At 38.6% G+C, this 23,452-nt stretch overlaps 2 protein-coding genes across 3 annotated transcripts; both read left to right on the top strand.

Annotated features, from left to right (window-relative positions):
- Positions 1-2,364: 2,364 nt before the first annotated feature.
- Positions 2,365-4,791, top strand: SELENOK (selenoprotein K). Of its 2 annotated transcripts, none has more exons than XM_054838441.1 (4): positions 2,365-2,510; positions 3,097-3,187; positions 3,967-4,047; positions 4,695-4,791. In XM_054838441.1, exons 1-4 carry the CDS (start codon positions 2,420-2,422, stop codon positions 4,789-4,791), a joined length of 360 nt encoding a protein of 119 aa, XP_054694416.1. In that variant the 5' UTR covers positions 2,365-2,419. The 2 variants fall into 2 exon arrangements, with proteins under 2 accessions (XP_054694416.1, XP_054694417.1); XM_054838442.1 differs by having other exon boundaries at positions 4,695-4,782.
- Positions 4,792-8,762: 3,971 nt separating this feature from the next.
- On the top strand, positions 8,763-18,634 carry ACTR8 (actin related protein 8). Its single transcript, XM_054838440.1, has 13 exons — positions 8,763-8,994; positions 9,173-9,343; positions 10,215-10,325; positions 10,577-10,681; positions 11,333-11,506; positions 12,065-12,158; positions 14,225-14,357; positions 14,683-14,836; positions 15,377-15,472; positions 16,052-16,192; positions 16,592-16,853; positions 17,171-17,334; positions 17,959-18,634. Exons 1-13 carry the CDS (start codon positions 8,872-8,874, stop codon positions 18,100-18,102), a joined length of 1,872 nt encoding a protein of 623 aa, XP_054694415.1. The 5' UTR covers positions 8,763-8,871; the 3' UTR covers positions 18,103-18,634.
- The last annotated feature ends 4,818 nt before the right edge of the window (positions 18,635-23,452 follow it).

The raw sequence follows: 23,452 nt of genomic DNA on the forward strand, positions 1-23,452 counted from the left end.
ATTTCACAGAGAAAGTTTGCATTGTAATTACACAACTTTAGGGCACTGACACAATACTTATTATTACTTTATCATTAAACAAACCAAAACTATCTCACATATGATTTTACTCAAAAAAAAAAAACAAAAACCAAACGTAACTGAAGAGCCCACTAATCATCATCTTTGCTGTTTGGTTTTGGGGATTTTTTTTTGGCATTTGGAAAACAAAAGATACATTGTTCCTTTCTGCATAATTAACCCATTCCCTCTGAAAGATAATACATTAAAAAAGTGAATTAATTGTTCTAACTTGATTACATTAATTCATGCAGGACAACATCAACTGCATACAGAGCATGAATTCAGGTGGAATAATTACCTGCTCATATTCAAGTTCACTATCATGTTTCCGTCTAAAGTACAGTGAAGTTTGGGCTGTGATGTTTGTTTTTATACAAGTAAGAGTCAGTTTGTGTGTGTTTTCAATACATCACAAAATTTACTATATGTCCTTTATCTCTACTTACTGCCATTATCTTCCCATTGCCATCCTCCCTCTTTTTGTTTTCTTCTTGGTAAATGTTCTAACTACAACTTGTGCAATAATTCTTTAAGCATAAGCTAATTTGCTGTTTTGTCTCAAAGTCTAGTGAAAAGAAAACAAAGTAGATTTATGAAAATCATTTAAAAACAAGACTGTATCATTTTCACGTTAGCATACTAATACAAAGGTATGCAATCATCATATACTTTCCTTGAGTACTGTTGTTTTCCTATTATTTGACAATACCTTTTTAAAGTAATATACTTTCCGTATAAACTTAGTATTTATATAACAGTATCACCTAATGCATGATATCAGATCTACGATGCATTCCATAAATTAAAAGTACATCAATACATCTGTCTTCCAGTTTATTGTTCCGTTTATCTGGTTTCACTGAGAATGTAAAAACAGTGTTCAAATGCCTTACTGACTGAATCTCTGATTTTCTTCTATACCTACGTAGCTGTTTTGCAATCTATAAACTGAAACCGATCTGACTACACTTGACTATTATTTGAAAAAATAATCATAAATGTAGCTAATTAAGAAAAAGTATAGGTGCTGTCCCTGAATAGTTTTAACATACTGCCTGCATTTATGCCCATTATGCACTGTGTAGCACCCACTAGTTTCTAAACATTTTTGTATTTTCCCATTTATTGAGTGGTATATTACCTAGCTCTTATAGTTATTATAAATATTTATTCTATATACCTGGTAATAGATACATTTCTTTCACAATTGCTTTCAGTTGTTTGCAAGAGTTTATCTCTGGAACACTGAACATTTATAAACACCCGTCAGTTGCAAACAATTTCTTCACTAGAGGACAACTACATTGTCAGAGATATTATATTACAATTTCAACTTCAGACAACACTCAGGTGCTAAGAGGTTTAGCAAATTATTTTACCTCATCGTTATTAGAAAAAGACAGGTTTGCAAAGGTAGTATTAAAATGCTTTTATATTAATTTTTCCTACTGCTGTTTCCCAGCAGAATTACACATCCCTTCTCTACTAGTTAAAAAAAAAAAGAGAAGTGTTATATTAAATTTGTCTATATAGCTATATAGTAGCCTCCAATTCTGCATGCACGGACTCTCCATGAGAAGAAATGCTAGGCACTATTTGCAGGGCAAAGTTTTTGTTCAAGTAAGTTAAAACAAATGCTCAATTTTGGGCTGAGCATGCCCACCAACATAACGGGAATATACATAGCCACACACCTGTCATTGTGTAAAAAGAACAAATGTTCCCTTTGGAGAGAAGCTTTACATAAATATCTGCATTTGGTCATATTTCTAAGATCACTACAGTGAGTTATCACTTTTACCATTAGAGAAAAACCACAGGGAAGGACGAGGCTCTTTTCAACAACCAGAGAAAACTGAGGTGGTGATAAAAGACAAAAGCACCAGATTTTACATAAGATCCAGGAGAAGTTACCAATGGAAGACTACTAAGCCCTTTGATTTTTATGAAAGCTATCCTGGCACACTACTCACTAGGGTTATTGTTTCCTGCTACTGTTGGTAAAACCATACGTTTGCCGGGCACGGCACGGAAGTTCCGACACAGCATTATTCAGCGGTGTAACTACTAAAATAAATACATTTTAGGGGTGAAGCAGAACCGCCCGCTCTGAGGGAGGAGACGCCCCACCTGAACACCTCCCGCCCCAGGCCGGCCGGCCCCGCAGCGGGGCTGCTGAGAGGGCTCCCTCGTTAGGAGGGGGCTACACGCCGCTCCATTACTGTAGCAAGGGAAGCAGGAAAGCAAGGGCCAACCGGCACGGCCGCCGCCATACCGGCACGGCCCCACCGCCGCCCCTTTCCCCTCAGCCCCGTCAGCCGGAAGCGAGGAGCCGACAGCACGGCAGGTTCTGGGCATGCGCCTCCCGCCCGCGCTCGCGCAGTGGGGCCGAGGGCGGGTGACGGGGCAGCGGCTGGGGCCCTCCGCCATGGTGTACATCTCCAACGGTGAGGGGCGGCTGGTGGGAGGGGGCCGCGCCTTTTCCCCTCAGCGGGGCGGCGGGGAACAGGCCGGAGTGCGGGCAGCGAGCGGGGGGCTGCTGGGGGGGCATCGGGCCTGCGCTGGGCAGAGCGCTGCCTCCGCTGCCCGGGAGAGCCCAGCACGGCGCCCGGAGCGAGCGGCGCCTCTCGCCCGCTGACAAATCTTCCCCACATCCACGCGCGTCTGTGCGGCCCGGATCCGAGCCTTACGCGCTTCTAAACAGTTTTTAAGGACTTTGAAAAGTCCAGGTGTGTTCCACAGACACCGGGAGCGTAACAGATCCGCAGCTTAACCACGTTCAGGGAAGCGGGGAGTGCACTGGTGTTTTTTGTAGGTTTACCGGACACGGTGTCTGCTCGGTGGTGGCCGTCCGATTATTTCAAGTACCCGGACGATACCCTGTAGGGAATGAAACTTGCTACCGCTGCCCGCGAAGTGTAGTTTCTCCGTCCTGTTTGCCAGTGCTAGGCTGTCAGGTGTGTTTTTACGTAATACACTGTGCAGCGCGGCACGCTAAACATCACTGGATGTTTCGTATCTTGTACGTTACAGGACAAGTGCTGGATAACCAGAGTCGGGCTCCTTGGCGTTTGTCAGCTATAACAGATTTCTTCTGGTCGATAGCAGATTTTGTGGTTCTGTTGTAAGTAGAAATTAATTCTTTTGATGAGCTTTATTTTAGATTTGTCATAGGTAGAAGCTGCTCAGTGCTATCAGTAACACAACAGTAAAAATGTTAGATTTACTCTTTACCACTCCGTATCTACTGTCCCCAACACATCTATGAATGCTTTACTATGTGTGGCTTTGGTTATTAAGCACTACAGTACATTTCATAAAAAGAAAAGTGAATGAAAAGTGAATGAAAAGTGATCCTACCTTACTGGCAGTTCAAATGAGTTTTCTTACATTTCTTCCATTTTAGGACCGCAAAAAGAAAAAGCATACACTTTTGCTAAACAGCTAGTTTGTAATAGCTGATCAAATAATTAAGATATTATTTGGAGAATTTCTACTGGTGACAATAGATTCTGGCTATGTAAAAATAATCACACAGCAGTAATCACAAATTTATGGCCTCAGGGTGAAGCCAGTTAACAAACAAAAATTTCTTTTGATGTACTCAACCGTCTTTCATTATTTCAGTTACAGGTTTACTTTATGCATTTCTTCCACTTTGTTTACCAGAAAAAAAATAGATTTTATGGTTTGAGCCTTACTGTAATTTGGAATTACTTGATATTTTTAATTCATATGTTGAAGTATTGCAAAGATTTATTAAACAAGAATAACCTTGAGAAGATAAACTGTTCATTCCTGAACACTACTTACTGTTTTTCAGCCCATTTCTTATCTTGCAATCCAAAAGTTCAGAAACTATATCTAGCAGTCAATTCACCCAACTCCTGTTTTATTTTTCAGTTTCCAGAGCATCATTCAACCAGATTTGAGAAGAAGAGGTTACACATCTTCCTCTTATTCAGGATACAATGACGGAAGAGGGTATTTTTTCATATTCATACTAGTTCTGAATTTTTTTCCTATCTTAGCAAAATGACAACATATTCAGATTACAGTTGTGATTTCCATTGAATCAGGTCATGTAAGAAGACTAAAATGTTGTTTATCTGTGGTATTTTGTCTGAAACTCATCGATAACAATACATAGCTTTCAATAGCTGCAATAACAGTATAGTCTAAGGCTCACTGAAACAGTTTTTGAAGCCCATCTAATAGACAATGTGGATCTTTGTTAAAATTCTTCATTAGACTTGCTTGTACTGAGTATTTGATTTACAGTAAAACAGTCATTTGATGTATTAGATTATCTACAGATAAAGCAAAACATTTTGTTAGTGTTTCTTTGTTTTTAATGGTTTGCCTAACTCTTTTGTAGGCCTGTGTAAAAGCCTAGTAGCTGTAGCTTCTTGTGAGACAGGAGTAGTTAGAACAGTTTGCGTAAGAGAATTTGTGAAAGTGGGGTCAAGGTTGTTTGTTGGTTTGTTTTTTAACAGCTTTTCACATGAAATTCAAAAAAACTTTTCCAGGGGTTCTGACTTCCTCCTTACTATCATTTAGAGACAATGTTGTTATATTTCTAGTTTAGCAATTCAATACCAATTGAATAGATGTTTTTCTTGCTTTGTCAGGCCTCCGGCACTTCCTCGCCGTAGAATGGGTCGAATAAATCACTGGGGTGGAGGCCCCAGTCCACCACCAATGGCTGGAGGTGGATGAGGAAGGTAATTCCAAGTCTGCTGTATCCTGCTTTGAACTTTAAAAAAAAAACAAAAACAAAACAAAGATCATTGAAGGTTAAGGTAGAATGGAGTGTTTTGTCGTCCTTTTGCAAGTTACCAAAACAGGAAGAGAATCAAAGTAGTTAGATACTTTCAACAAAGGGGGGGGGTGTTAAAAAGTTTTGGCTCAGAAGTGGTGAGCTCACATAGAAGTGGATATACAAAGCATAGCAAAGGTTTTTGAACACAGCTGATAAACTATTTAGAATGATAAAAAGCTATTTAGAACTTTTCATCTTTTTTTGGCTGCTAATTTAAAGTCCAGATAAGTGGTGACTGAAACTTTGTTTGCATTTCTAATACTTACCATGTGACATGAGTTTTTGTTTGAAGTGCATACTTGTTAATAGAAAGGAAAATTAATAAAGTTGTTAAAAGACTGTAAGTAAAAATCTTTTCCTGTTACAGTGATATAGCTATGCAAGTCTTTAATTCTAGTACAGCATAAAAAAAAAATCAGAATTGCTTAAAAAGGGGGGCAAAAACTATTAAAAAAGCCCTGGTCTTTAAGTTTCTTACAGCTGCCTCAACTTTAATGAATGAAACAGAATTAGTTTGGCTGGTGGGAGTTTCTTCTAACACTGAATGTATATATAGTATGGTTTAATTTACTCTGACAAAAAGGATTGTTTACTTAAGTCTATTTCTTTTCATCAACTCCCCCTTGTTACCATAACAAAAGTTACAAGGAAAAACCCACACATGCAGGTGGTTAATACCTGTAAAAATTTTTCCTACAAGTTCATATTACAAAAAGCACATACATCAGTATTTCAGTTCCCTAGAAAAAGGATAACCTTCTTCCCATGATTTTTTTCATTTGGATGTTTTTTTTCTTTTTGACCAGACATGAGGCCACAAAAGCTGCAGGGAGGGCTTTTGGGTAATAATAGCAATGTGTAATCTGCTTACCAATAGAAGTTTGCAAGTCTTTAGCATGTGTCATTTAGCTAAATTAAAAACAAAATCTAAATTGTTACTTAGAAAATTTTATCTTGCAAAAAAAGGCCTTGTTGTCTTTAAGTGTGCTGTAATTACTTTATCTTTTAGGTAAACACCTGCTGAAGAGGCAGGCAAAAGACCATACACATTTGCAAGATGAAAGGAAAGAAGAGTTCAGTGGTGGACCAAATGAGTTTGAATGCTGTGAATGTGTGTGGCTAACTGGAAACTGTTCTGCGATATAAGCCGATTAATGAAGTTGTACTGGGAACTCCTTCACGGATCCAGTGTAACTGAACCACAGTTTTATTAAATATAAGTTTACTGGCTAAAGTCTTTGTATAGTTTCTGAATATTTTACTGTAGTTGCAAAGTAATAAGTTATATTTGGCTTGTCACAAGGCTACTTCCCCATCAATTTTAGAAAAAAATTACGTTTGAAGTACAGTAAACCCTTTTCTGTTCTGGTGAGGAAGAACACATTTATATTTGATACAGAAGATCCCTCGAGTCAAACTTAAAGCAGTGCTTCCTAATAGGTTTTGTATTTATTTCTGTCAGTACTAACAATCTGTATGTTGCTGTATTTTTATGATGGTAATGATACTCTAAAAGTACTTTTTAAATGCAACTTCCAAATTACCTTGTTTTACAGTTCTTGCCTTTTACAAAGTCAATTCCTTAAGGCCCATAATGGGGTTTAGAACATGTCTTTTATAAGCAACTCTTGAAACAAGTTCTTTCTCCATTATAAACTTACTCAAATGTATAGCCTATTTGCTGTACAAATTTTGGTAAGACTTTTTTTCCAATAAAATTAGCCTTTTTATTACAGGTAGAAAAGGTAGTGAACTCAAATACAAAGTGCTATCACAGAAGAGTTATTTTCTTTCAAGCTACCTTTTAACTAATTTACCCCATTTTAGGAGGCAGGTTTCTTACTGTTCTTAGAATTTCATAGCATCTTTAAGGTTGGAAAATACCTCTAAGATCATCAAGTCCAACTGTCAACCCAACACCACCATGCTTACTAAACCATGTCCCGAAGTGCCACGTCTACACATTTTTTGAACACTTCCAGGGATGGTGACTCCACCACCTCTCTGGGCAGCCTATTCCAATGCCTGACCACTCTTTTGGTGAAGAAATTTTTCCTAACATCCAATCTAAACCTCCCCTGGCACAACTTGAGGCCTCTTGTCCTTTTGCTTGTTACTTGGGAGAAGAGACCAACACCCACCTGGCTACAACCTCCTTTCAGGTAGTTGCAGAGAGCAGTAAGATCTCCCCTCAGCCCCCTCTTCTCCAGGCTACACAATCCCAGTTCCCTCAGCTGCTCCTCCTAAGACTTGTTCTCCAGACCCTTCACCAGCTTTGTTGCCCTTCTCTGGACACACTCCAGCACCTCAACATCCTTCCTGTAGCGAGGGGCCCAAAACTGAACACAGTACTTGGAGTTGCAGCCTCACCAGAGCCAAGTAAAGGGGCACAATTACTTCCCTAGGCCTGCTGGCCACACTATTCCTGATAGAAACCAGGATGCTGTTGGCCTCCTTGGCCACCTGGGCACACTGCTGGCTCATGTTCAGCCAGCTGTCAACCAGCACCCCCAGGTCCTTTTCCTCCAGGCAGCTTTCCAGCCACTCTTCCCCAAGCCTGTAGCATTGCCTGGGGTTGTTGTGACCCAAGTGCAGGACCCAGCACTTGGCCTTGTTAAACCTCATACAGTTGGCCTCAGCCATCGATCCAGCCTGTCCAGATCCCTCTGCAGAGCCTTCCTACCCTCAAGCAGATCAACACTCCCACCCAATTTGGTGTCATCTGCAAACTTACTGAGGGTGCACTCAACCTCCTCATCCAGATCATCCATAAAGATATTAAACAAGACTGGCCCCAAAACTGAGCCCTGGGGAACACCACCTGTGACCAGCTGCCAACTGGATTCAACTCCAGTCACCACATCTCTCTGGGCTCAGCCATCCAGCCAGTTTTTTAGTCAAAGAGTGCACCTGTCTAAGCCATGAGCCACCAGTTTCTCTAGGAGAATGTTGTGGAAGACAGTGTCAAAAGGCTTTACTGAAGTCCATCCACAGCCTTTCCCTCATCCACTATGTGGGTCACCTGGTCATAGAAGGAGATCAGGTTGGTCAAGCAGGACCTGCCTTTCATGAACCCATAAAACCCATTCTTCTTGGGTTTTGTTTGGGTTTTTTTGTTCAACTGGAGAGAGCTGTGTCTATGTGAGACAAAAATCCAGACTGAATCATCTTTTACAAGGTGCCACTGCAAATTTGTTACTTAAACCTCTCTAATAGTCTCTTTAGGAAATAGTTTCTTGTAGGAAATTATAACAAACAACACCCCTTAGTTAACATAAGCATCTACTAATTGGCTGGCTTTTGCCAGCTAGTCATGGCCAAATCCGGCAGTTCCCACTCCTGCTGCACATACCCAACACGGTTACACCTCCCAGCCTTGCTGTGGGCCTGCTGTCTAACGAGCACAGCTTCCTCCGCTCCGCTCACAGCACATCTTCAGAACAGAGCTTCCCACCCACAGATCAGGTGTGCACAGGTAGTAGGTAGGTCACCGTTAGTTCTTCACAGGTGTCTCACACATCTATCAGCTGTACTGGGGTACTTTCACAGACAGTATTTTTTAAGTTGTTCGGACGACTGTGCTACCCTTCCTCCAGCCCCACCGGCAGTTAACAGCGCAGCTGACAGGCTTTGCTACTGCTAGGCGAGACCTCCCGCAGCGGCGGCGGTGCTTCCCAGGCTCTCTGCTTACCGCTGCTCGTCCCCTCAGCGCAGAGGCCGGGGCAGTCCCCCGGCGCAGCCGCTGCGTCCCTGAACCGAGCCGAAGCGGCCCAGAGCAGCCTCCCCCAGGGTAATCTCCCGGCGCTGCTGAGGGGACGGCCGAGCTGGCGAGCCCCCTCCCGCCTCTTGCCCCCGCCGTACCTGCCTGGGGGGGCGGTGCCGGGTACGGGTCCGCCCGCTTCCGCCCCGCGCGAACGCCAGCCTCGGCGCCGCTCGGGCCCTCGCAGGAGCGGCTTCCGCTCGGCGCCGCTCGCCCGGCGGGGAGCATGACCCAGGCGGAGAAGGGCGAGGCGGAGAACGGGAAGGACAAGGAGCGCGACCGGGAACGTGAGCAGCGCGGCGTCAAGCGGCCCATCGTCCCCGCCGCCGTGCCCGAGTCCCTGCAGGAGGTGAGGCCCGGGCGAGCGGCGGCTCCTCGGGGCGGTGCTCCCTTCGTGCTGGTAGAGCGGCTGCGCTGGGCCGGGGCGGGCTCGGCCTTTTAAAGGCCTGGGCGCGGGGAGACGGCGGGGCGGCTCCAGGTGGGCGTGGGGATACCTGCTGACTCCCGTGTGCCTTGTGTGCTTTCAGCAAATACAGAGCAACTTCATCGTGGTGATACACCCCGGCTCGACGACTCTGCGGCTCGGGAGGGCCACGGACACGCTGCCCGTGGGCATTCCCCACGTCATCGCGCGGCGGCACAAGCAGCAGGGGCAGGCGGCCTACAGAGACAGCTGGCTGCTCAGGGACGGGCTCAACGTAAGCCGGGCCAGGCACCGACCGAGGGGCGCGTCCTCCAAACTGGCTAAAATGGGTGTTTTCGCTACATATTTCTGTTGTGGTTTTTAGTTGTGTAATGCATATCTTCCCCTCATGCATCATGCTTTTCCAGAGAGGAATATGTCTCAAGACAAACATTTTTTTTCCCCTTTTTATGTTCTGTAGATGCCACCTTACTGAAGTCAGTAGATTTGCTGCAGTCTGTGTAGGGCTTTATTTGATTTGGTCGCAATGAACTAAATTAATAAATTGATAGGTTGAGGGTTCGTACACATTGATTTCTCTGCTCTGTGGGTCTGATATCACACACAGTATTTCTGATCGTGGAATCACAGCTGTAGAACTAGAATTGGACTGCTGCGTTTGTGAATGCATTGGTTACAAGTTGGCTTGTAACCTGGATAGCGTAGCCAGTAATTTTAGTCTAACCTGCTCAAAAAATGCATTCATACTTTGAATCAGTACAAAAAATCGTTAATCCAATTAATGTCTCTAATATTAAACCTCACCTTTAAATAATTGAGATCTATTTAAACATTTTTTGCTCATACTTAATATTTCTGTAGTTAAATAGATAATGTCCTGAGCTCATCACTTTGGAGATTAAATCCAGCAGCCATTACAATCAGTTAAAAGATTCGAGTTAACTTAGACAAATAGGTCTCTAATATAAAAAAGAGTTTCTTTAAAACTAAGCCTATGTTCATAGTACTATGGGCAAACCTTCTGTCCTTTCTACAGTCTATCACTACAGTAATGATTTCATTGTTTAATAATAGCTACCATATTACCAGCATACAGACATGTAGTTAGAAAGTATTTACATTGCATATTTTTGGGTTTTGTTTAGAAACCTGAAAGTACTGAGCAGAGACAAAATGGCCTTAAAATGGTGGACCAAGCGATATGGTCCAAAAAGATGTCAAATGGCGCCAGGCGTATACCAGTGTCACCTGATCAGGTAACTCATTCTTAAGATTTTATTAAATTGTTCATTCATGTAGTCATTTGGTTCATGCTTTATTTTAGTGGAGAAGAATAGATACCCTGTATATAGCAAATATGAATAGTGCTATTGCGTGGCCTAATACTGCTGAGAAAATGAAGATTTAAAATGGTTCTTCGGGGGGTGGGGGGTTCTTTTTTTCTTTCATGTATAAAAAGTTACTGGTAAAATATTTATCAACAGCGTTTGTTTTGATTACATTTCAGGCCAGGTCATACAACAGACAGATGCGGCCAGCTATTTTAGATCACAGCTCTGGGGCCAAGTGGACGAACACATCAAATCATCCCGAATTTTTGGTAGGAGAAGAGGTAAGATTCATTTTCCCACTGAAATAAGGCTTACTATTACATTTTAACGCAGCTGTGTAATCAGTAGCAGTTTGCTATATGTTAGTATGTATTGAAAGGCATATAAATTTAGTCAAGAGATACATGAGAAGCTTTACTATGGACTAACTGAATGTTTATTGTCATTCAGCAAGACCAGACAGTTTCTCTCATTTGTCTAGGAAGTAACCTTGATCCTTTGCTGCTATAAATCAGTGTTTCTGCAGGGACTAGGTGAAAACTTTGCCCATGTGGTATAATTTGGAAAAAGGCAAGAAACTGACAAAAGGATTGGTACATGGAATCGTTGCTGAGTAATTAGGTATTCATGAGCTTCAAAGAGTCTTTAAATTATTTTAGTTATGAATTTGAGATAATGGGAAAATATACTGTTATGTTCATAGTAGATGTCCATGGATATGAATATTCAAATAAATTAAACCACGTATTTAATGTCTTTTTTATTTTAATGCTTTTTAACCAAGCCCTGTTAAAAAGAAATCTGCTGTATTGCTGTCACATCAGTCTGAGTGCTGCTCTATGTCTTGTATCTGCTTCTGAAATATTTTTCTAGTATTTGTTACTAATTTTTGGGGGAAAAACAATGCATAGAACATTGTCTCTTATTTCCAGGCACTGTATGTTAATCCACTAGATTCTTATAACATACATTGGCCCATTAGAAGAGGGCAGCTGAATCTCCACTCAGGACCTGGTGGCTCCCTCACTGCAGTATTAGCAGACCTTGAAGTTATATGGTCACATGCAATACAAAAATATCTGGAAATACCATTGAAAGACCTAAAGGTGAGCTGGAAACACATTACTGTGGGCTGTACCCACTTCTGTAAACCTTACTGTACAAAAGAAGCAACGTGCTGTTATTGTTAGAATTTATTCTTTAAGAAAACCACCAGTAAGAGGCTTTCTCCTGGTGAATATGGTTCCTAAGACTTTTGTGCATGTCTTTAAGACAAAAATTGTTCTATAGAACTTCTACCAAGGAGGTTTGGAAATCCCATTATAGAAGTATAGAAGTATAGTCTGTTTGGGATTTATTTTGTTGATTAAACAGGAAGCAACTGAGGAACGGGTGCCCAATACTTGCATAATTTCTTCTCCTTGCCGAGTAGGTGTTTTTCTCATAGATGGTGTATTTTTTAAACATTTTAGTGACCTATAAACTCTTAACTTGGTACTTACTCTGAACTCATTTTTTAAATTATTAAAACCCTTCCTCCATCCATAATTTTGCTTTTTTTAATAACTTATATATCATGCTTTCTTCCTTAGCATCAGGTATTCAAGAATGCAAAAAGAAACTCAATTTAAGAGCTTGCTTTAATTTACTGTTCTTATCTTCAGTACTACAGATGCATTTTACTAATTCCAGACATCTACAATAAACAACATGTGAAAGAACTGGTCAATATGATCCTAATGAAGATGGGCTTCTCAGGTAAAACTATACATAAGCAAGCACTTAATGATTAATAGTGTAAAGATTTATTTTTTTTTTTACCTTTAAGGCACATTTTTGCACATCAATCCCAGTTTGGCTGGGACTAGCACCTTTCTTTTTTTGCTATTCCCATAACTGTCATATCTTTTAATGGGGCAGAATGGTTGGCTAGCACTGAAACAAGGCTCTTGGTCTGCTATTAGGTATTCCAACTGTGGGCTTCTCACTTCAGCTGAGATAAAAGTAGCAACAGTCTGGTTTCTCAAGTATTTCTAAAATGCATGATGTTAACTCCACAGAGTATTAAGATTCTTAGACTTCAAAACAAAAGTATATGATGTAAGATACTGCTACGGCCCTCTCTACAGGATGACATAATAGGAGGTTTCAGAGTTGCGTAAGTGCATACACTAAATATAGAAGAGCAATACAATTTTAAAAAAATAACCAAGTAATTGTTAGCCGCTTCTGTGTATTTATTTTTGGAAAGCCCTCTGATGTGAAAAAGAGTAATGCATTTCCTTTCAGTTAAACTGCTGGAAGTCTCTGGCTAGTCTTCTGGAAAGAACTGCTGTAGCCTTAGCCAATTTTCTCTGATTTCACATTTAGAGAAAAGACAGCAAGTCTTTATGGAAGGCACAGTAACTCAACCATATGGACCATACTTAATTTGAAATAATCATACTAGTAGTACCTTTGGTGCTGCAAAGTCCTTTTTTGTATTAGGTATGCAAGGAAAGAGGCTAAACAGTGGACAAGAATAGTAAGTTAAATGATAGAGACTAGTCAAACAGTAAGTTAATTGTGAGATGTTGGAGATTAATAGTGTTCTTGTTTAATAATTAATCGGTACAAAATAAGTGCAAGCAGTTCCCAAGTATTACTCTTAGTAGAGTGTGTGCTTACATATTATTGCTTCCCATCTGAAAGAATTAAATAGGTGGTAAATAAACACTGCAAAAAAGGAGACTGATCTCATGAGATCTAAATTTTGTTCACATGCATATATATATTTGATTTGTTTCATTGTGTTAAAATGAACAAGCCAGATTTGCTATTAGTTTTAGGTTTTGGTCAGAATGGTTCTAAATCTTACTTTGTTTGATTCCTCCTCAGTTTTTACATAGAAGTAATGTGAACAGTACCTAATAATACTACTATGTAAAAATGTACCGGTACTAGGATAGAAGAATTTGCAATTGAAATGTGTTAGCTTCAGAGGAACAGGAAGAATACTAAGAAAATAATGCAAAGCTTCATATTCCTCTGATACATGAAAGTGAAAATTAGAAAGTATCATTAATCAGAGTGCCATTTCCTAAATAATAATTTGGTGAAGAGCTGAACTAATTATGCAGCATAACTAAATTATCTTAATCTATTCAAAAATATTTCATAGAATCATAGAATGGTTTGGGTTGGAAGGGACCTTAAAGATCATCTAGTTCCAATCCCCTATTTAAAAGAGTAATTCTACTTAGTTTTTGTCTACAAAGCACAGCTGAATTGAGCTATTCTTTTCCTTCGTTGGCTAGAAGGATATACTGAAGCCTCCAGTTCTTGTCAGGTTTAAGTATGAGCTGGTGATAGAAATACAAACGTGTTCTTTTTACAGAGGTAAAGGTGGATTGAAAGGAAAGCAGACAGTGAAATTAGAGTTTGTTTAGTAACTACTTAAAGAACGTATCTTAAATGCTAATAGTAATGATACTTGAAAAAATTAGGAAAATGCTTCATGTGGACCTTATAACCAAGACCCTGCAATACTGGTTACAAAAACAAGTCAAGTCTGGAGACAGTATCTTTAAACTTGTAAAAATAAGAACATTTGAATATAGGCATCCACCCCACTCAGCTTTTCTCAGGACTTCAAGGGCCTACTCAACAAAAAATCTGTAAGTCATGCCCCCCATGCACACCCCATCTTCACTAAATATACAAACTTTCAGTGCAGAGTCAGGCCATTAGTAGGTTTTAAAAGACATTAGGATGTCCTTTAAATGTCAGCAGCATGGCTCTGGAGCTTGGCATAAATTGGATATAATTTTTTCTCATATTGCTAGGAATTGTTGTACACCAGGAGTCTGTCTGTGCTACTTTTGGAAGTGGTTTAAGCAGCGCATGCATAGTAGATGTGGGAGATCAGAAGACAAGCGTTTGCTGTGTAGAAGATGGTGTTTCCCATCGCAACACCAGGTATCTTTTAATATGCAGAATTATTATAAGCACGTACTTAGTTGCTTACCAGAGACTTGACTGTAAAAACAAATTTTTTTTACAAATACAAGGGTTTTTACTGTGAGCTGCATGACAGGGTCATCACATTACAGTATGAATCTTAAAGAATTCTGACATCTTTAAAAGAAGAAAACAGGCAGAACTGATACTGTGCTCTGTGAACTATGTGGAGATCATGATCACAGCGTGTCTAAAATGTTGCTTGTATTCCTATGTATGCTACTGTAAAAGGCCAGTATTTCAGCAAATTAATAAAATAATCTTTTTCTTCTCTGTGTTTTAGGCTGTGCCTTGCATATGGAGGATCTGACGTGTCAAGGTGTTTTTATTGGCTTATGCAACGAGCAGGATTCCCGTATAGAGACTGTCAGTTAACGAATAAGTTGGATTGCTTGCTGCTTCAGCACTTAAAGGAGACATTTTGTCATCTAGACCAGGTGAGAAGGGAAAATGGTATATTCTCCTGAGTACTTTTTTTTTTCCTTTACAGCTTGCTACTCTGGGGAACCCTACAATTGCTTATAAATGGAATAAAATGTAATATTTCACTTAGTAGAATACTGGAAAAAGCTGGAGAAACTTTAAACTTGAAGTATTTGTAACTTGTTTTATTTTTCTTCTAGTTGAAAGAATCCCAACTCTTAGAAAGGTAGTTTCTTTGCTCTTAGTACTGAAAGAAGCTGATAGTAGCTGCATATTTACTGTTTTTCAACTTAAGTTTTGTAAGATCTGTCAACAGGTCTCTTCTTTCTGCACAAACCCTTATTTTAGGGGCTTAGGCACGTAGAAAGCTGTTTTGGTAGATTGTGCTACAAGGAAAAGACTTTAAAAAGACTTCAAGAATAGGTAAATTAAAGTCACAGTCTGAAGAGTTTTGTTACTTTTTGTTGTTTCCTACAGTTTAAATAGATTATGCAGCTTGATAGAGAGATATACAAGATACTTTTTTTTTTTTTTAACATTGTTTTTGACCTTAGGATATTTCTGGATTGCAAGACCATGAGTTCCAGATTCGTCATCCAGATTCTCCAGCTTTGTTATACCAGTTCCGATTAGGAGATGAAAAATTACAGGTGATTTTTTTTTTTTTTTAATTACAAGAATTATATTCAGCATATTCAGGCTCAGTGCCTAACTTTGTATTGGTCCAGTGCTACTAAGCCAACATGATTTATAGATTGTTCTTAACATATGCTCATTGATAGTTTTAAAATTAATTCCTATACATATGAATGGGCCTAATGCAGCACTAGCAGATGCACAAGACTTCACAACAAGCTTTGGCCAGAATGGTTGTAGCTTCAACTAAATATGATGATTTTTATCCTTCAAGGGCAAGGAATAAGTGCTAATTTTGCAAGTTTTTCACCTCACCATTGAATTTTCTAATTTTGTAACAAACTGCATTTGAATACTTATTTGTCATACAATGCCAATATCTGTAAAGAAACCTATATACTTGTACAATTGTATGTTTTGGGGTTTTTTAATTATACAAAGCTGAAGAGCCTTTAGCCTTTTACAAAACTATTTGAAAAAAAACTGTGTATTTAATTTTCAATTGTGAGAAAAATAGAACAAGCTTATTTATAGTAAATACCAGAAAACTCACAACTATATAGTAAAACCGTGTCAAATCTCTCTTCCTTCAGGCTCCAATGGCTCTGTTTTATCCAGCAACTTTTGGAATTATTGGACAAAAAATGACAACTTTGCAACACAGATCACAAGGTGACCCTGAGGATCCTCATGATGAACATTATCTGCTAGCCACACAAAGTAAGCAGGAGCAGGTGTGTGAATGCTCATTTTATTTTTCATTAAGTATTATTTAATTGGGGAATAAAGTCAGGACTCATTAGCTCATCTCAGAAACCAAAGTTATGTGGGCCAGAAGCATTAAGAAATAGAGTAAGGAATTTCGGGTGTCTAGACAAGTCCTTATTTAGAACTGTTTCTTTTCAGGGTCTAAGAGGGCTTCATAATATCACATTGATATATCTGATAGAGTTCAAAATAAAACTCTTACTTTGAAAGTGAGGATTAAAATGAAAAAATACAATGCTCAACCTTTCTGTGCTTAAAGGTGACAAGAAGTACAGTGGTGTTTAGTGAAGTCTTTGTATTGTTCTGTAACCTGCCGAAGATCTGTCTGCATTTTTCATAGTTCAACTTGTTTTCTCATTTTTAAGTCTGCAAAAGCTACAGCTGATAGAAAATCTATGTCAAAGCCTGGTACATTTGAAGGAGAGTTGAGAGGCCAAGCCTCAGACATTTCAGAGAGGATCTACCCACAAGAAGTGGAACTGGGATCTTCCCAGAGTGATTGTATATCTGGAAATGATTCAGAGGAACCTTTAACTGCGCACATGTCCAGGAAAACAGCTATTTCTCAGTTTGAAGGCAAAGCCTTAGGCCTTGACAAAGCCATTCTTCATAGTATTGACTGCTGCGGTAAGAATTACATTTGTAAGCAATTCTATAATGTATGCATGTCAGTGTGGATTAATGTTAACTCCTCTATTTTGCCAAAGTAACACATAAGTCCCTAAGTTTTCATCATCTCTAGAGCAGCTACACTGTTCCTTATACTTGATTCTTTGTTGAGGTTTCTTGAGCTAGCTGTTTTGAATCTCCAAGGAATAGAAAAAGAATTTTAAAAGCAAACACTTAGTGGTTTCTATCTGGTTTGACGTGCACTAAATTCTTTGTAATACAAGTACAGGCTGTATTAACTTTAAAGCAGATATATTTCTATATATCTATTCCAGCATCTGATGATACAAAAAAGAAGATGTACAGCTCTATCTTAGTAGTGGGAGGAGGCCTTATGTTTCATAAAGCTCAAGAGTTTCTTCAACACCGAATTCTCAACAAAATGCCACCTTCTTTTAGAAGAGTTGTTGAAAATGTTGAAGTCATCACAAGACCTAAGGTATACTGTTAACTGATAGCTAAATGGTTAATAAACAATGATTGGTTGAAATCTTCAAAGAATTAAAAAAAAAAATCTATTCTTTCAAAACCACAAATTCGTTGCATATGTGAGGAGATTTAGGGTAGCTTTCAGCTCATAACATAGCACGCTCCAACTATAGGCAGAAAATTAGAAGTATAGCACCAGGGTTACTAGTATTGATCACTGAAGTGTTTATTAGCTAAAGGCCATATTCTTAAAGCAGCAGTTAGTACTGGCCCATGAGGGTAACCTGTCTGCTCAGCAAGAAATTGCGTTAGAGTTTTTTATTACTATTAAGGTAAAAGAAAGTATGGCATTAAAAGAGTAATTTTCATTTGGCATTAATTAGGTAAAATTTTTAAAATCAAAACAAGTCTACAAGACATCTTAAAAAAACATTACTTCTCTAAACACGTTAAATATTCTTTCTATATTTTTATCTCACTATTTTTTCCTGAATAATTTTGAGAAACTTCTTTTCTCCTCCCCTCACCCCCGAGATTCTAAGTGGTGAATAGTATTGGAAAAATTAGGATACAAGTTTTGAGAATTATGCAAATTTACACCAGTGATTGTGTACAATCTGTGTTTTGAATTTAGGATATGGATCCCCGCTTAATTGCATGGAAAGGAGGCGCAGTTTTAGCCTGTCTTGATACAACTCAGGAGCTATGGATATATCAGCGAGAGTGGCAGCGTTTTGGTGTCCGAATGTTACGAGAGCGAGCTGCATTTGTATGGTAATGATATGTTTACAGGGGAACATGATTAATTGAGGATTCCTTTCCCCACATGCCCCCTTTTTCCAGTGCAGACGTATTGATCTTCTGCTGATAGGTATTTTTGTATTTTATTAAAACTAACTTCAACTGAGATTTTTCCAAAAGTGGCGCAAAAGACTTCAGCATTGCTATACTTTATCTTTTGAACAGTATGCACTGAATTCTGTGTATGGAGTATCAGAGTCATCGCTAAACTCACTACATTTATATAGGTTATGTATATTAAAATTGCACAGTGTGGGAATTAGAGGTATAAAATACTGATGTGGCAGATATTAAGCCAAGATTCATTCCTGATACACTTACACAGAAGCAATAGCTGAGGAGTGCAGGGTGTGGGTTTAATGCCTTATTCTGATTCATACTCTAATGTTATCAGGAGATGAAATTGTTATATAAGTGATTATCATGGAAAAAGTGAAATGGAGAACCCTAACTGCAGTTGCTGTTGGTATTTTGCTTATATAATAAACTATATTATTCACTGGAAGGAATTCGAAAGTGGAGTTTTTCTCTTGCCTGTTCTTATCGTCGAAAGCTCTTGCTAGCTTTTCATTATCCATGGTCGTTATCCTCTCTTTTCCATATTTAAAAAAATCCAATATAATACACTCAAAAGAACTAGCTGCATTTTTATATAGCCAGCACCAACCTCAATCCTGTGGTACAGGCACATGGGCTTTTTCTCCAACAAATAATCCTTAGTTACAGAAGTGTGTTTGGGGTTTTTTTCTTCTGTAATAAAGGCTCCCACCATCCTCAGATCACACCTCAAATCCATATCTGAAATTAGAATCTATATTAAAACTATTAAAACACTTGTAACAATGTAATAAATATCAAAGCTCAATGAATGTAGTTTCTACAAAGCATATGAGAAAGAACTGACTTCCCTTTAATCTGCTTTCATTAAAAGTTCTAAAGCGAAAGGATCTTTCCACCCAAATTATGCCATAACCTTATCTGAAAGTAGATTCCACCCTGCAATACGAACCAACCCATGGTGAGGCCAGTGGGCAATTCCCTTCAAAAGCACAATACTGATTCAGACTAAAACATTAATGTAACCATATCTGGAGTGTCCTAAACAAATTCTATTACAATGATACCTAAGAGGTAGTCTCCTTCATATGATCTTACGTCATCTAAAAGGACGCTTGCAGCAAAACTCAAAGGAACAGGAATTACAGAAATACTAAAAGTAAAAAAAAAAAACCAAAAAAAAAAAAACCAAAAAACTTTTACCTTGGTCTGTGATGATGCAAGCTACCTCAGCTATAATACATACTATCACGAGTAGGGCAGCAAGGAGAAAGCACACAAATCTTCCCACTGAATTGGTTGTGAGGATCTCTAGAAGAGAAAGAACAATCACTTTGAAACAAGACAGCTGAAAAAGCTGTCTTCAGTTAATGAATTATTGAAAGGAGCATTTCTAGTGTCCGTACATGGAAGAGAAAGTGTGCTAAAAGGCAATGCAAAATGGTTAATAATCACAGTGAGAGCTACAGAGCTGCTGACCAAGTTACTGAATTTTCTTCCCTGCTTTGAAAGAAACAAAACGTAGCAGTCTGACTCTGCTCCCTCCAAGTTCCTCCTACGTTTCTGGAACATACCTCCTCCCGCAGCCTGACATCTCATCAGTTGTTCTCCTGTCTTTCCTTTTGTTTAGAGTTTTACCACAAACTGTGGCATTACTGTATTAAGGATAAAACTTCAACTTTTAAGAAGATGAAAGGCAAAATTTGCCAAGGCTGGTGTGCATAAAGTCATCTAAGACCAAAGTCACCTGCTTTTTAACTGGGTTTTGACAATCAAGTAGCTGTATACCAAAACATACATTTTCCCAGACTTTTGCAAACATCCTGGGGGCGGGGGGGGAATCTGCTGAGTATATATGATCCATAATGCAACAGACAACATTGAGCAGTTTCTGTTTAGCTTCCATTTAATATTGACTCACGAAAGATAAATACTCAACTAACCATTGGCTTTCATCTGCACGCAGGTTGTTGGGTTTTCTGTAGGCCTTGGGCAGTCATATTCACACTTACCGAAGTAAGGAATTATGTGGAAGAAAAAAAAAAGAAAGTAGAATAATTCCAATATACAGTTAAATGGATTTCTGCACAGATGAATTATTTTCATGTATTTCCTTCTGTACTAGTGTTTGGGCTCCTGACAGGAGTCCTGCATTTCATAAAACTGTTACCAGATTTTCTTTAAAGGTAGTTTCCTTACAATGGATACAAGTAACAAAAATGGAGAGATTCATGAGATAAGTAAGAATCTAAGAAAATTCAGTGTAAACATATTAAGTATGTTTACTTTAAGCTTTATAGCAGAGGGACACTCTACAGAACAATACAGACTTAAATTACCACCATGAGAAGAAGCTTGACATCTACCAATCTGTAAGTTAAAACAAAAAAAAAAATCAATAAGAAAAAAATTTAAGTTATATACAGTGCTATGCTTGTGTCTTGTTAGTCAGAATTAGTACAACTCTTCACATCAATTAACTATATAAAAACAAATAGTCTTTTCACTGAAAATAAATAAAAAAACGTTACTTACCTCTACAAAACTATCGGTGCTGTCATCATTCCCTAGTATCCTCACAGAAATTCTAGTTTCAGTTATCTAATAATGAAATGAAATCCCAAAAAAGAGTGTGGGAGGGAGAAAGAAGTTAGATATTTATCACAAAAGGAGTCATTACTAATTTAAATCACATTTAATATTTAATTGCATTTCAAACAGCATTTAATAGGCTTTAAAACCATTATATATTCTTAACATCAGAATTACAGATCATGCATATATTTATCTTTAAATCTACTAGTCTAACAAAATAGGGTGAATATATTAGTAGGAATTACAAACGGTGCATTTCACATTAGTGAAGCCTAATTAATATAGATTTTCATGTTCATTGATTAATCAATCTCTTTCTGAATAAAATAATATTGTTTAAAAACATTCTTAAAAATAAAAAGTATCATCTCAAAAGTAAAATAACAGTGGAGCAGAGCTCTTCTGAAAGCAACCACAGTTCTTTTAGACCATCTCCCCAGTGTTTGCTGGCCAGCGCTGCTGATTTGACTTCAGTGGAAGCATATGCTTCCTGCTTTGCTAATACAGAAGGAGAACTTAGACAACTATGTTTTCGATTTATTATGATTTAACAGAAAATTACCTTTGCTTCCACTTTTTTTTCCAAGAAGCACAGTATTAAATATTCAAGCCCAAGACTGCTTGTTGTAAAATTCACTTCTGTCTCTGTTTTACAAACAGTTATATTTGGATTCCACAAACTTCCTGAGAGTTGAAAAGATTTCAGTTTAAAATTGTTAATAACCATGTAAGTGATCAAATGGATTTCTGCTATAACTGTGGTTGTGCTAGGCACCATACACCCTGCAGATGGCACCTTATGACCTAACAGAGTGTGCTTTTGAAGGGACAAGACAGAAGTGTTAGTTACAACAGAGACTGCCTGCAGTTGTTTGAATTCAGACACTGTTGCTTGAAAGTGTGTGTGGTAAAAATATCTAGCCCATTAAACCTCCAACAGCTTTAGAAACTGTAGTACTTAGTATTAATGACACATCTGCATGCTCAAATCTGCAAGGAATTGGTTTAGTCTACTAAAAGTACTTTTGTTCATGTCATAGTGTACCAACCAGTAACTAGATTAAGTTCATCATCTCAGAGAATCCAAGAAAATTTCTCAATCCCATATTCACAGATCAGCAATCTTAAAATTTGCCATGTACTTGATCCTTTGGCCTGTTTATAGAGCTAACACCAGTGTAATACCATTCTCAATTTGTTTTTATCCAGTTCATGCCATGCTCATCGCTCTGAAGCAAAAAAAGTCCAAGTTATTAAAGCACCACTCTGAAGCAAAAAAAGTCCAAGTTATTAAAGCACAAAACACCTAAGTAATACTCCCTGCCTTTCTGCTCCCCACTCAGTCACAGGTATACTTCCATTGTGTCTTTGTACCCATGTCTGTCCTTGCAGACCTAATAAAGTGATTTTCAGTCTTTTCATTGCAGACCTAAAACCATCCCACTGAAGGCAGGAAATCCTACATAAAATAGCTTATATTCTAACAAGTGTGGTCTCAGATCTGGGAACCAGAATTTGTAATTCTGCTGAGGAAAAGTAGACTTTGAAATTTTAAAGGATATTATAATTTCTCACCCTCTCCATGTCCACAAGCTATAAGCTAACTTTATGTCCCCTCCACTCCACCTACCTTTTCTTTTGTGAGAATATCAGTAAGATACTGTCCTCCCTAGACTCCAAACAATTTTCCCCAGCTTTTCTCTTTGACATTCACTGCTTTTGTTTCTAATATAAAGAACTGTTTGATGCCCAAAAGCTTGGCAATTTTTTTTCAACATAGTACTTTTGCCTACACGCCCTGTCCTGTCCATGGTACTCAGTGGCATAGTATCTTGTGAATTTATGACTGCAACCATGTCATTAACAAATAAAAGCTTTACTGAGCACATATTTACTCCTTAGACGGGCCAGCTGCATTCACTACAATGATGCACCCAGAGCCACAAAGTCAGTTAATATATTCGTTAACCCAAGAGAAAATACTTCTATGGATTTGGAAGCATGTAGGTTTATACAAACCAATCTCTTCAGATCGATTATCTATCTAAAACCTTGACGATTAAACTGAAAAGCAGTAGGATACCTTTTATTTGCTCATGCCACCTTTCTTGCATTACCCTCTGCAGTTCATTTTCGTATTCTCCTTAAGATCCCAACCAGCCACTGTGACAACAAACTTACTATCTGTGCTCGGGATCCAACTTATATTCAAGAAATAGGACTGGAATCGTGTTTCGACTTCTTTTTCAACCAATACAGCACTGAGATTATGAAGATCAACTGGTGCAATGCCATACCACTTTCTCAGCTCAGAACCTTGTGAAGAAATGTAGCCAGGAATTAAAATAGGCTGATCATAGCTATCATACCCCCATCTGCCCATCAGTGTCGGGATTGCATGTTTACCTGGTGTTGGGGGGGAATTTAAAAAAAAAAAAAAAAAATCACACTTTGAATTTTGAATTTCAGTATCAGTTTATGAATAACAAAGCCCTTCTTCTCCCATGCACCCAGAAAAATCTCTCTCTAGAAATCACAGAATGAAGAACCTGATGTTTACTCCCTTTCTTGTTTAGCTAGATGAAAACCATTTGTCTCAAGCTGCAGTAACTGATACAAATGAAGCGACATAAGCAGATAAAGCCATAATACTAGCATAAGTTTGTAGATCACGT

Source organism: Grus americana, chromosome 11, assembly GCF_028858705.1.
Source record: "Grus americana isolate bGruAme1 chromosome 11, bGruAme1.mat, whole genome shotgun sequence".
NCBI classification, from domain to species: Eukaryota; Metazoa; Chordata; class Aves; order Gruiformes; family Gruidae; genus Grus; species Grus americana.